The sequence below is a fragment of the Camarhynchus parvulus genome, chromosome 1 (genome assembly GCF_901933205.1).
Source record: "Camarhynchus parvulus chromosome 1, STF_HiC, whole genome shotgun sequence".
NCBI lineage: Eukaryota > Metazoa > Chordata > Aves > Passeriformes > Thraupidae > Camarhynchus > Camarhynchus parvulus.
In genome coordinates, this window is record NC_044571.1 from 77,964,819 (window position 1) to 77,978,919 (window position 14,101).

Below are 14,101 nucleotides of genomic sequence, written 5' to 3' on the forward strand. Positions count from 1 at the left end.
TTTGCTCCAGTTTAAGTTCTGTAACTAGAGACGGTGATAATGATGAAGTTCACACAAGGTATTTATGCACAGGATCAGGCTGACTAACATGATGTACTTCTGGGACAGGAGGTTCTTTTTGGTCTATATTCTGTCCAGTTCTTGCAGTGAAGTATGAAAAGAAACGATTTTTCTCCCTCTGTGTCCTTCAGTTTTTGGAAAGAAAGTTGTTTGCTAATAGTAGATAGCTTACTGCCACTTTTTCAACAGTGAAGGCTTCTCCTGTTTCCAAAAAGCAGCTATTTTTAGCACGTCAGCAGGCAATTACAGGCGATTCCCATGCTTAACTCCTCTAGTTTACATTTATTTGGATAAATAAAGGCTTCTAGTTTGATCCATTTTTAAGTCTGTCTGGATAAACAGAGCGTGCTAGTGTGCATGTGTGCTACACAAACACTAGTAAATACAATACCATTCCAAGAGAAGTATCCAGCACACACAAAGTAGTCTTTAAAAAGTTGCCTTTCTGATTCTGCTTTGAGAAGAAAAATACCAATTTCTAATCTGAATTCAGAGATTAGACAAAAGAATGTAAAAAAGTATTATCTACCAGCCAAAGAGTAATATGAGAAATATGTGAAATTATATTAAAAGAACCCCATCAGTGGCTCCACTTCCCTGAATAGTTGATGTGAATTTTGGTAATTGTCTAGGTAGTAAGTGGTAGCATGGGATTGTTTGGGGTTTCTTCCCCTATTTTTTATTAAATAAGACATAAACACAATTTCCTTGGATTAATTATTATTAGCTAAAAAAAACTAAAAAAAAACAAAAAAAAAACAAAAAAAGCAAATAAACATAAATGCTCTGTTCAAGATTTCTTACTTCACAGTTTAAATAAAGCAGCAATTGCAAGCAGCTTGTGCTCAAAATTTAAAGACAAGAAAACTGACTCAGGTGCAGTCAGACTCTGCTTCAAAGTTAAAAAATTTGCCAGGTGACCAGCATCATACATGAGCCTAGCTGGGAATACCCCAGGAAATCAAAATGGCAAAGGGCAAAGAACCCTCACTGAAAAGTAAATAAGGGAAATGGCTGAAAATTCAAAGCTCCGAGTTCAGAAAGTCCTCTGTAGGATTGATATTAAGTACATGCCATTCCAGTGGAGTTAATGTAACTTTGAAGCAATTTGATATGTGATTTCTAAGCACAGAGGAACGAGGCATGCGCTGAGACTGAAGCGTGCACTCAAGATTTTAGGTGACACAAGTTCAGCACAATCTTTTTGTTCCATTTTGGAAAGTTATTAGCACGATGGGATGTCTATGGTGAGAATTCTGGCTCTGAACCCAGCACAAGTAAGTGCTTTTTTCTCATCTGGAGGGGGCTGCTGCTTTGGGAAACTCAGAGCTTCAACAGCAGTAGGGAATTCAAACAGAAAAAAAAATGCTCAAGCATGACAGCTCAGGTGAGGTTACAATGTCAGGTAAAAAGGTCACAAATTAGTGTCAACAGAAGGAATAAAGTAATTCATTGTTCAAGGACCTGTTAGGTTGTTTTATCCTGAGTGTGCTTATGAGAATGCCACTAATCGCAATGGATGTTACAACGTGTTAAGAACCGTTTGCTTTTAAGAAAATTGACAACCGACCAGTCCAAAACTGATGGCAGTGTCCAGGGGTTGGTGACATTCGCGAGGGTCTTCTGAACAAAACTTGGAAAGCCGAGGGATGGCTGTGGGGTATTTCCTGCTCGGAAACACCAGGGGCAGCATTTGCTGCGGATTGAGCGAGCGGGGCTCGCAGCGCAGCCCCGCAGCCGGCTGCCTCTCGCCTCGGAAGGGAGCGATCACACGCAAACCGAACTCTCGAGATGCTGCTTGGCAAAAAGCGCATCTTAAACATCTCAAGTTAAAATTAAAAAAAAAATCTTTGTTTGGAAAGATCACTCTCTGAGTTCCACAAAGTCTTGTAAGAGTGAGAGAGAGAATTCCTCCAGCTGTCTTGGTAGCTTCCGGAGCAGCACCATGGATTTCATATTCCCACAGCCACTTTGAAAAACGGATAAGCCATCATTTAAAACACTCTCACTTACTCTCCATGAGATTCGTGTGTTACCTGTTGCACGTGTGTTCTGTGACTGACCTCCTTAAGCACAGCAATGACATCTGAGCAGTACACAATAAATGCCCAAGCAAGGCCTGAAGCAAAGGTAACATTGTCGACTATTTTACAAACATTATCATGTCATTTTCCAGCTGTGCCAACCCACTGTTCTCAACAGATTCAAGCTACTGTCACATATCAAATAATAACCCACTCTTCCTCAGTTGTTCAAGGTTAAACAACAACAAAAAACTATTTTCCTGTTAGCAATAATGCCTTCCTCTGAAGGCAGCACGGTCTCAAACCCTCTCCCACAGACCTTATCCCTCAGCAAAGTCTCAAAGCATTTGCTGAGACAAACATGGGGCTGGAGGCTCTGTCTGGTGCTCACCAAGCCAGAATCTGGAAACTCATATCTTGCAATACACCCTCGTGTTTGTTGCTGCATGAAGAAGATGGAGGTCAGGAAAGTGAGGGGTTTTATATTTCCCGTATGTCTAATGCTGCATACCTTTTATATTTTGGGGGATTTTCCAGGAATGTGTCACTTCATCACTGGCATTCAAAGTATTTATTTGCATGACCTTGGAAGGGGATAAAAACACCTGAGAGGGTTATTGTCAGTTCCTCCTCATCCTCAGCTTAATGGTCTCAGTATGATGAGATTAAATTTGTATATTTTTCTGACTGTACCCGTTGCAGAATGGAAAGAGATAATGCACCCATCTAACTAAGGGCTGTACAGTCCCGAAAGACTTTGGAGGTTTTCCATCAGGGATGTGTCTCTGCGTGCTTGGGGGCCATTTTTATACACAGAGGTATTTGGGAATTTGGCTAATGCAGCCACAGTAGTACAACAGCATATTGCTTTAATAAAACCGGCCAGCTCCCAGCTATTTCTGCATCCTCCTTTACAGCTCACCTATACCAACACGCAGAACCTGACGGCTGCCAGTTGCAGCAAGGCCAGTTCCAGAGGCCAGATTTCGCAGTCTAAAATTGCCCTGCTCCAAATAGAGGAGCCGGGCGAAGAAGCACTAAGCCTGCGGCTTTCCTGGGGAGGAACCACAGTGTAGGCGCTACGTGACTTGCCCCGGACACCCAAGAAGCTCCTGTCAGCGCGCGGAGCTCCCACATCCCGAGCCTGACCTCGTGTCGTGCACTCGTCCCGTGCATGCCAGCGCCCTAGAACGCACTGCTTGTTTTTATACCGCCTGTTCCAGAGAAATCCAGCTGGTAGAGGAGCGCAGCGCCGTGATTTATTTGAGAACTCCCTCGTACTCGCCTGAAGGTCTCGCCGCCGGGGGAGGAGGGAGAGCGCGGGAGGCTGCGCTCCTCGGCAGCCGCTCCGCGCCCGGCCCGGCACCCAGGTAGAGGGCGAGGAGGGGAGCGGGGATTTCCTTGGCTTCCTCCCATGCACATACCTCCCGGGGAGCGGCAGCGGCAGCCCGACTCCCCTCGGCGGCCGCTGGGAGGCTCCGCGCCTCGCCCCGGCCTCCCGGGCGCCGCGTCCCCGGCCGCGCTCTGTGTCGGTGACACCCGCCTCCCGCCCCCGCTCCGCTCCGCGCTGCTCCGCACGGAGGGGCCGCGGGCAGCTCCGGCACCGGCAGCGCCGACAGCCCACCGGCAAACACCGCCCGCCGGCGCGGGCATGGAATATACAAAAACACAAAGGAAAAGTCGCTGCTGGACTGTTCTGGGGGCAAAATGCTGGAAGTTTGTAAGTGCAACTCTCCGTTTGTAATTATTGTCTGAAGAGGGGCTGGGTTGCTTGTTTGGGTTTTTTTTTCCCCCTTTTCCCCTTCTCCCCCCTCCTCCGTGCTTTTCTTGAAACTGTACTTGAAACTGTTCGATATCTGGGAGTAAAAGGGAAAGTACGCGAGAGGAGTTCTTTGCCTGTGTCCGTAGCTTGCTGCTTAATACTAAGGGGGGAGATGAGCACTGAAAGCAATACGGATTTATCCAGTGGCTGAATTAAGTGAAGGCGAAGCGTGGTTTGGAAGTCCACTGACTGACATTGTTCCGGACCCGGGGATCTGTCTCTGATTTTTAGAGGAACTACAGTTTAGCGGCAGCCAGCCGGACACAGTCACCACGCCGCAGAGTGGCCAGCAACGAGCGGGCGAGAGAAACGAGAAAGCACAAAGACTGAACTAACCCGACCCTCCTCCTCTTTCTCCTCCTTCCCGGCTCTTTATTTGCACATTTACTAAAGACTTAAAAGAACAAAAAAAAAAAAAAAAAAAAAGAAAGAGAGAGAGAGAAAGAGAGAGAGAGAAACCCCAACAAACCCACTCCAGCTAACCTACGAGATTTTCGGTCCGCCGGGGGTTTCTCTGCGACGCCGACCACGGCAATGCCTTAAATTTTCACTTCAAGGAATTACACCCCCCGCTCCCCCGAAATAAAATAAACCCAATAAACCTGCCAAGTCTCACTCATTCCCGACGGAGAGCTCCTTCGTCCAGGGATTCATTTTGAAGGCAGCGGCTCGCTTTATTTGGCTTTTTTTTTTTCCCCGTTCTTCTCCCCCGGCGGAGCCCCGCCGTCCCCCCCTCACCGGGCGCCCCTCGGCCGGGGCTGCCCGGCCCCGACCCCCGCCCCTCCCGCCGGCCGATGCTGGCGCAGCCCTAGCGACCCCCTCCCGCCCCCCGATCTGTCAACCCCCCGCGGGGCCGTCACCGCCCGGGGGCCGGGCGGGGGTGGGCTGGGGGCGCGGGGCTGACCGCCCTCCGCCCCGCCGCCAGCCCCCGGGCTCGGGCTCCCGCCGCTGCCCCCGCCTCCCCCCCATCCCCCCGCCCTCCTCCATGCGGCAGTGAGGACCGACCCATCCGGAGGGCCAGGACCGGCAGCCAGCGATGGGCGACACGGCTCCCCCCAGGCCGCGGGGCTGGGGGCCGGGCTGCTGGGGGGCCGGCGGCGCCCCGGGTGCACAGCGCCATCGTGGAGCGGCTGCGGGCCCGCATCGCCGTCTGCCGCCAGCACCACCTCAGCTGCGAGGGGCGCTACGAGCGGGGCCGCGCCGAGAGCTCCGACCGCGAGCGGGAGAGCACCTTGCAGCTCCTCCACCTCGTGCAGCAGGGGCAGGGCGCCCGCAAGGCCGGCAAGCACCCCAAGGCGGCCGCCGCCCCGCCCCGCCGCCGCCGCTGCCGCCGGCGCGGCGCCCCCGGACTACCACCAGCACCTCCTCGGCAACGGCGGCATCAACGGGGAGCAGCCGGCGGGGAGCAGCGCGCCTCGGCGCTCCTGGCGGTGAGTCACAGCGCCCGCTGCCGGCGGGGAGGCGCCGCGCCGAGCCTCCGCTCGCCCCGCGGGGCGTCCGCCCTGCCCGCGCCGTCCCGCGGGCCCGGCCGTGTCCGTGGGCTCGGCCCGCTGCGCCGCGGGGCGGGCCCTGCCAGGCGCCGGGGCCGCGGCGGCCTCGAGTGTGTGAGGGGCGGTGGGCGGGCGCGGAGCTCGGGGGGGCTGAGTGCGTGTGTGAGTGCTCTTCGAAGGGATTTTTGGGACTGCTTGGGGTGTTGCTTTGGGGTTTTTTTACATCACGCTGTGCACCTAAAAACGCGTTGCGCGCCTCTGCCATCGCGCCTTGCCGAGGCGGTGACAGCGGAATCCCTGAGGAGGGCACCGGCAGCCGACGCTGTCAGCGCGTCTCCGAGCAAGGGTCAAAAGTAGCGCTCGAGTATCACCCGCGTTCAGGAGTGTTCCCCCTGCCCCGCTCCATCCCGTTCGCCAGGGCTTCAGGCACCTATTTTAGGTCGTTTCGCAGCCGTGCCCCCGGAATTCGGCCTAGGCAGCGCCTCAGCTCGGGGCAGCGGGCACTGTCCGGAGCGGAGCGGAGCGCCTGCGGGGCAGCTCCCAGCGCTGGCCTCGGCAGCGATGCTCAGGTTGTTATTGTCACCCAGAGGGTTTCGCGGAGCAGAGTTACGAGAGTTTTCCAGGCGCTGCCGCTCTGTAAATGATACGCTGACCTTTTTCAACTGGAAATTGCTCTGAACATGTCAAGGAGGCGAAGCCTTGTCTCCTGTTACTTTATTACGAGCAGTCAGTGCACCACGCTTTTGAAGGCGTTTGCTCCGCTGTGCTGCCTCGCAACTCTTAATTCTCGGCACACATGCGAAACACTGAGAGGAGTGACTGCATCCTGATAGGCCCGCGGCTGCTATTCGAACAGCTGAAAATAGATCGCTCCCTCTGCTCCAGACATCAAACTTATCTTTCTTAGTGCCTGACGTATGCTAAAACGGGACCTTTGTGGTCGTTTCTCCCTTCTTACCCGTGCGGTGCGTGGATCGACGTTTGGGGCTGCGTTACTCAGCATCATTCGTGAGGGTGATGATGTAAGCGTTAAATGCGATAACATTGTGTCCGAGGGGAGTTTAGGCGCTTCCACCTGACTCAGTGTTCAGATTAAATCTCCCCACATTCCTCGTCACAATCAAGAAAGCCATTATCTTATTTTTCCAGTGTGTATTAATGTCGTGCTTTGCACTTGCCTTATGGGGGAAAAAAAAAAAGGCTTTTGCCTAATAGTGTACGTCCCAGAAAAATTCACTTTCTGAAATCAGGCAACAGGCCTATGTGGGGTTTTTTGTTTTGTTTTGTTTGTTTTGATTTTTTTTTTTTTTGCTAGTTGTTACTATTATTATGAAATAGCTGGAGACAGCTGTTTGGAAATGCTAAATGAAACAACTCCCAAGAAAATACTGAAAGATTTTAATCTTTTAAGTGCAGAGAGGTTGTTCTTGTTTCTGAGATATCACTTATGGCTATTAGCCTGCTGCTTGCTGGAGATGCTATGCACAGCCCTCGCTCTATGTTGCATGTTTCATTACCTCCCAGAAAACTCCACACACACATGACCTTGAGAAGCAAAAGGTCTGACAAAGTCCCCATCACTTTTGCCTGCCAGCCTTTGGTAATCATGCTGACAAGGTGTGTGACTTCAGTGAGCATGACTTCAGTTTGGGGCCCTGAACCATGTTTTGACACCGAGTAAATGCTGGCTCATGGAACAGCATTGTTGTAAGGTGTCACTGCACATCCTCCCACTCTATGCTTGACACTGGCATTCATCATTTGCTGCTCTGATTAGGAAACAGAGAAAGGCATTGGTTCAAAGTCACACACCTCTGTGTCGTGGCGGTACACCTTCTCCTTACCAAGAGCTCCTTACAACAGTGTTGCAAATATTAACAAGGAATAGCAAAACACAAGGTGTCTGAGTGGCGTGAATTCAAGTGGCTGAGGGTCATGCGGCTTTGAGGTAGTACAGCTTTGTGTTCCTATTCTTGAAAATTCACAGGGCAGGGATGGACCAGGAAAGAACAGAGTCTTGCTTTTCCTCCAGCCATAGCTGGAAAATGAGTTATCCCTGCCGGTTATTCCAAGGGTACTAGAAGACGAAGGACAAGGTAGACTAAGCCTGTTGTCCTGTGCATTATAAATGGATGGGAAGAGAACAATCTCTAAGCAGAATTCATCCTCTCTGGAGTGATTCTCAAGAGGAAATCCAGCGGAAGCCTTACATGTGCTATTCCTCTAATTCCAGATGTATTCCTTACAGCAGACAGGGTGCACAGGGTCCTGGAACAAGGGGCAGCACAACTGAGTTTCAGTTGTGGCAGGTACAGCTCTAGCACAGGGAAGTACAAGACAGGAGCACGGGTTCAAGTCTCACTCTGAGCATGTGAGACTGGACACACAGCTGACTCCAAGGGGAATGTAAAGCTCCACATGCCTTGCTGTAGGTGCACCAGTTTAAAAAAAAACCCACAGCTCCACACAGATAAGTGCAAAGGCAGTCATAACTCTCGCTGGGGAGCTCTGGCTACCAGGACGCTCTTTTGTCTGCAAAACCCAGCTGGGTTGTTTCCTCTGCTTTGCAGGTCCCACTGCTCTTGTTACACATGTGCCTGCCATGTTTAGTGGCACTGGATGGGTCATTTACACAGTTGGACTCAAAAGTAAATATTTGACACTTGGTAACATTTGAAACAATGTTTCCTTGAACATATCAAAGAGCTTGAAGTGATTATCTGACATTGTTGGTACTATTATTTGATAATTATCTTTTCCCAGCGGGCAGTTTAGAACTGGCAGAAGAGAGAGTTTTTAGAGGAGTTTGGTTTGGCCTCAATTTAACATTGTTACTTTGATTTTTGAGAAAGTATCTTTAGCAACAGCATTTTCTAATTGCTGACTGGAGATCAGATTTTTTTAGCTGGACCAATGGATGTGGGCGTGTGTGAATGAGAGATTTATTCTTCAGGACACAGCTAGGGAAGCTTTTGTACTTTCTGCCTTCATGCATTTCCCAAGAGCTGACATTTGTTTATTTATATGGTGTTGTTACTTTTCGTGGTGCAGAGTAGAACAGACAAAATATTCTGTCTTTCTTTTATACATACATCTATATGTATGTATATGCCCTCCAGCACTTAGCTGTTTATACTATTTACATTATATGTAAACAGTTAGCTCTGGAGGGCATTCCTCAGTGCCTTAAGCACTGAACTGGTAATACTAAACTTCTTGCATTGCAGCTTCAAGTCTCTGGCAGCCAATTCATTCCATCGTCCTTCTGACACAGGCTGAGCACTGCCCATTTTGCTCTGTGTCAGCTGGGAACTCTGTCTCATAGGCATTAGTAAATTATTCTGGCCAGGTTCTTTCATTGTAGCCATCACCCCAGTGGTTCTGAGCGTGTTAAGCGATGTTTGTCATCAGCCACAGGTGACTTGTTCTACTTTCACCCATCTCATGGTTGTGCTGAATTTATCATTACAAGAATTCATTTAAAATAGCAATTAAATACATTAATATTTTCTGTACTTGAAAAGTGACTGTAGAAGTGGCCTGCTCCCCAGATATAGTCTGCAAGCAGGTGAAAAAAGAAAAGGGAAAACCATCCCATAAAAGTGATATATCCAAGGAAGAGGGGAATGTGTTAATTCCTCCAGCTTCCTAAATTCTTATCAACAGCTGTACAAATCTAGAAAGAGTCAGTGGGTTTGTCCCAGTTCCCAGAGGACCTCAGTGAAAACCAGGGTTGCCTGACTGGTACCAAGAGCCAAGACTGACTTGTAAAACCTCAATTTAGGCAGTTATTTTATGTGGAGATCCTGAATTAATTTCCTTAGGATATTTTTTTTTAATGATCCACACTGTGTTTGCTGAGGTTTGGCCTCCTCTGTGCTAGAGTTAAATATCCTTGAGTATTGTAAAAGGAATGATTGTGCTTTGGTATCTTCGCCCAAGCTGACACTTATCCCCATCTCCCAAGTTCTTTGTTTTGTTTGCTGCTTGGCTGCCAGGACACCCTGCAGAAATACCTGCATTTTTTGTGGATGCACATAACATTTGGAAGTGGTCTGAAGCAAGCGGGATAAGGTGACTCAGCTGTGGGGTGAAGTGACATAATGGTGTGGTGAGGGCAGGTGGATTAAAGCACAAAGCTAGAGTGCAGTCTTTTCACTGACATAAAGTTTGGTGCCAAAGCAATGGAAATGTTCTGTTTGTGAGATAAAGGACTGCTCTCTGCTCCTTGGGCTTCTGCAGGAGCAAAGCTGTGTTCTGACAATCACAATTTTTGTAGCTGAGTCAGGTAAAAGGAGTAAGTCACATTGTCTGTGTGGGTGGAAAACATTGATCTGCTGTTAGGGGCCCTCTGGTCTGCTGAGAGCCATTTGCTTTGGATGGACATGGGTGCCATTTTAAAATCTTTTTTCCCCTTAACTGTGAGAATATTTTCTAGACCAAGCTGCATAGAAGCTGTTTTTAATGAAGATTTCAGCAAATGAATTCGTTAAATTTATGCTAGTATGTACAAGCCTTTTCAGGCCTAGCTCTCCCATCAAATCACCCTTTAAAGCTTTTTCACCTTTGAATGCATTTAATGAAAATCTCCTCCATTCTGAAACTGTTTAAGAGACTGTTTCCACCACCAAAGTTTCTGTAGGCAGTGAGCAGAGGAACAATGTCTCTGCCTGGACTTGATGTGCTCTCCAAGGCCAACCTGTGGGCTTATTAACATCAGTGGCTGTTATGGCATGTCCTCTGACAGAGTTCTTGCATCCCCTGCAGTACTCAAATTGAGTCCCTTTTCTGTAGCACCATAACAAAGGAAAGTGATATTCAGCTTCTGTTTGTTCTACTTTGAAAAGTGGGACTCCAGCAAAAATGTGAGCTGTTCTGTGGGGAAATCTGAACCTTAGGACAGGTATGTCTGAGTCAGAGAAGCTGTTTTGCCAAAACTTTGACTCGCATCACTATTGGTGCTTCTCCCCTTGCAAAGAGCACTCCCTGCAGAAGGAGTATGTGAGGTTCAGTTAGGTTGCAGTGACCAAAAAAAGCCCCAGCAGTTTAGGTTAGTCAGCAGGTTAAGAAAGGCCACAGTGCCTCTCTTCCTCCTCCTAACTGCTGTCAGCAGTCCCTTCTACCAGGATATTGTCTTCAGAGGCCAGTTGTGGTCTGCTCTTCTTAAGTCTGCTGCCTTATAAAACTGAAACTTCACCACTGTCTCATTAATGGAAAAGAATTCAGGTCCTTTTGACAACTATGGGAAGGGTGGTATCTCCACTGCTTCATTTATATTGCGCTCCCTGTGTGGTGGTGTAAGAGGAGCTGGAAGCTGGCAAGCTGCTCCAGCTAACAAAGCACTGGCATAGAGGTGCCTGCTCTGCCAGAAAGTGTCTCTGTGGTCTTGCAAATGTCTCCTGCTGTGCCACTATTTCCCTTCTGTGCTTTAGCTTTTCTGGTGGTACAGTCTCACCAGCACACCAGTCCTTGGGTTTTGCTGAAGGCTCAACTCTACATGTCAATGACCTGACATGAATATATCCTGGAATTCAAGCAGATGATTAAAGCAACCACTTACGTAACACCTTAGAGGGCATGAAATCAGCTGCATGGTGCCTAGAAGAGCTTTGGCCACCTGGCTGCTCTGAAGAGAAGAAGAATCAGGTCTTTGTTCTTTGACCTCTCTCTAGTGTCTGCATGTCAGTATTCCCCTGTCAGAATTCCCAGTGGTGGTACTCCCAGCAGGAGTAAGATGAGGCTGATGGGATTCTTGACAGGTCTGTATTTTCCACAGATCTTAATCACAGTCTGTAAACCTGAAAAAGGTCTTACCTATGTCATGCTGCTTCAGTTTGGAACAGCTTTGAGCAGTGAAAGAGGCAGTAGTCTTGGCTGCAGAAAAGAAGGAGCTGGTGCTGAGTGAGATTTGGATCAAAGTTTCAACTTAGCAGTACTAAGATACAGATTTTTTTCTGTGCTTTTTTTTTCTTTTAAATAAAAGCATAAACTATTTATGCCCTAGATTACCATTAGAAAGCTTCCTATAGCCACTATAGAGCCAACTTGTAAATTTGTAATACCTTGTCTGGTTCTTCCAAAGTATTTTTAGATGCAGGTAATCAGTCCATATTTGTCTATAGTGCCAACACTAATACCTAAACCAAAATACCTGCAACTCTCAAGCAACTGCTTTTAGCTGAGCATGCTGTAAACTGAAATCTAAGTGTTTCCACTTTGACTCTAGGATCTATTCAACAGATTATTCCTGTTATTTCACTTCCATAAACCGCAGTTTCTTCTATGAAAGATACTATCTATCACTTCTGTAAAGTGAATTGAGATGTGATGGTGAGTTTTATTGCTCAGAAGCCAAATTCATTACTGATGGAGCCTAAAACAGGAGTTTTGAATGTTTGCTTTGACAAAGCCTTGGAGAAGCTTCAAATCACCTTTTCAGCCTTTGACCCACAGATCTGAGTATTGGAAATACAAATCTGAATGGGTCTTTTACATAATCCCATTACTCCAGACTTAGGTTTTCATGGCACCATGTTGGCAATATTCACAATAAAAGTGCAAGATGTGGCAGTGACCTTTGTTTTTAGCAGAGAAAAGCATTTTTTTACTTTCTTTTCATAATCATGAATGTGTATGCTTTATATTTTCTTGATTTACTTGCTCCTGATTCTGCATCAGTATGTGCTCAAATTAATCTCCAATTAAGTCTTCCGTGTCCAAGTTTCATGTACTTGATGCTTCAGCTAACCGGGAGCAGAGCGGGACTGGAACTGAGAGTATATACACAAGTCATCAGGTCTCTCTGACTGCAGCTGCTTCCCAGTGAAAGCAGGTGAGACCCACCTTGCCCTGCATCTGTTGTCTCCCATCTGGTTGTAATGGAGGATGGTTCACATATAGGGCTCAGGGTGAGAAAAACACTAAGAAATACTGTTTAATTGAATAATTTATGCAAAATTCCAATGCACTTACATAAAAATTATAATTTATTTTAGTTTTAATTTGAAACACCCTCATGCCTGTGGTTTCACCTACAGGTGTTGGCATTTCCCTAAAGAAATTCAGAAATGGCTCCTGTAGCTATTTTTATCTATGTCACTCAGTTATAATTCTGATGTGCTTGCAAACCCAGCTAAATCAAGGTGGAGAGAAATTAGTACCAATTAGAAATCAATGTGAAAGTGCTTCTGACAAGTGAGGATGTAGATCTTGCAAACCCATTCACCTGCTGCCTGAGCCTGAAGCTGGCTAAAAGACTTGGTAAGATCCTGGACTAGCAGATGAAACCCCAAGAGGGTTCATCATGGCCATTCTGTTTTGAAACAAAACATGCTATTGTGCAAGAGTCAAACTGGTGGTACCCTGGCTTTATTGTAGATCTCTGCAGCCGCCTCCCTAGAGTAGGTGTTATACAAACACCCAGTGAGAACTGTGCCCTTCCCTGCATAGCTCAGTGCCTCAAGAGACAAGATAGACAAAGAATGGAAGGAGGAACAGAAGCAGAGAAAGGTCAAGTGTCTTGCCCAAGGCCAAACAGCAGGTCAGTGGCAGAGCTGGGAACGGAGCCCAGATTTCCTGACTCCTAGTCTAGCACTCTATTAATCATCTCTTTGCTTTGTGTTCCTGGCCTGTTACTGATCATAGGAAATGTGAGGATGACTTTCCGACAGCTTCAGAATTGCTTCTTACTTTTGGAAACTATTGATCATCAGCATGTTATTGAGATAAAGAGGTCATGTACTGGACTCTTGTACATGTATATGCACTAGAGGATTCCGAACTGTGTGTTCTGGGTATTGATTTCAATCCAGGACACTGAAAAGCCACATTTCATAATTCCAAATGTTTCTTCTAAGTCAAAATTCTAAAGTATTTTTTTCCCCTTAGATTATGTACAAAGTGGTTTGTTTTTATAGCATTACCCATCACAATTGAACTCCTATATTGGTGCTTGCCCTATAAATCAGTTGTAACAGTTATTTAGTTAGCAGGGCTTTTCTTCTCAATGGAATTTACCCATGAAACAGTCAGAAAACTAGTAAGTCAACAGTCCTGAGACACTGGTGATCCTTACTTATTTTCATTCCTCACTGTAGAATGTATTCAGTTTCCAAAGCCTTTCAATGGTTTATCTTGATCACAAAGTTAATTATACCTGTGAGATTATTTTTTTCCTTCTGAAAAATTTTGACTTGAGGCAAAACTCTGGCTACTGTGGTAATGACTTACTGAGAGTCTCTTGTAAACAATAGTATAATCACTTTCTTATAGTCATGGCAACAGTGTTTAAGCAATGAGCTTACTGAACATAATGTGCACTGTCTCCACTGAATAGTATTATTGCAGCACTGAAGTGTATGCTGCTCATTTGCAGAAGACTCAGAGACATAAATTATTCAGCAAAATAACACTGCTTCAGAAAGCATCTCTGAAATCACTGCATTCTGTACTAGCCAAAGAAGGGCGTTCATTGGTGCTGACAGGGCTGTGTTTAGTTACTGCACAACAGTGGAGTCTTTGGTCCAGCCTTGCTCGCACGGAGTTTAAGGGTGTCTGTCTCAAACCACCTGAGGACTGTGCTGCCTGTTGGCAGGGTTGTGCTTCTCCTGGTAATGTTTGCTGCTGTGGAGGGCAGAATGGATCAGGAGGATGCATCCTGCACATATCCATGGTGTGAGAGGTGGCGACTAGGTGCAGAAGGAAGA

General features: G+C 47.2%; 1 protein-coding gene across 1 annotated transcript in view; it reads left to right on the forward strand.

Moving 5' to 3' along the window:
* The first annotated feature begins 4,914 nt into the window (after positions 1-4,914).
* Positions 4,915-14,101, forward strand: part of MAML2 (mastermind like transcriptional coactivator 2) — a 209,231-nt gene continuing 200,044 nt past the window's right edge. Inside the window, 4 exon segments of the mRNA XM_030950537.1 lie at positions 4,915-4,974; positions 4,976-5,212; positions 5,214-5,299; positions 5,302-5,336. Coding sequence (XP_030806397.1) covers positions 4,943-4,974; positions 4,976-5,212; positions 5,214-5,299; positions 5,302-5,336 — 390 coding nt within the window. The 5' untranslated portion in view covers positions 4,915-4,942.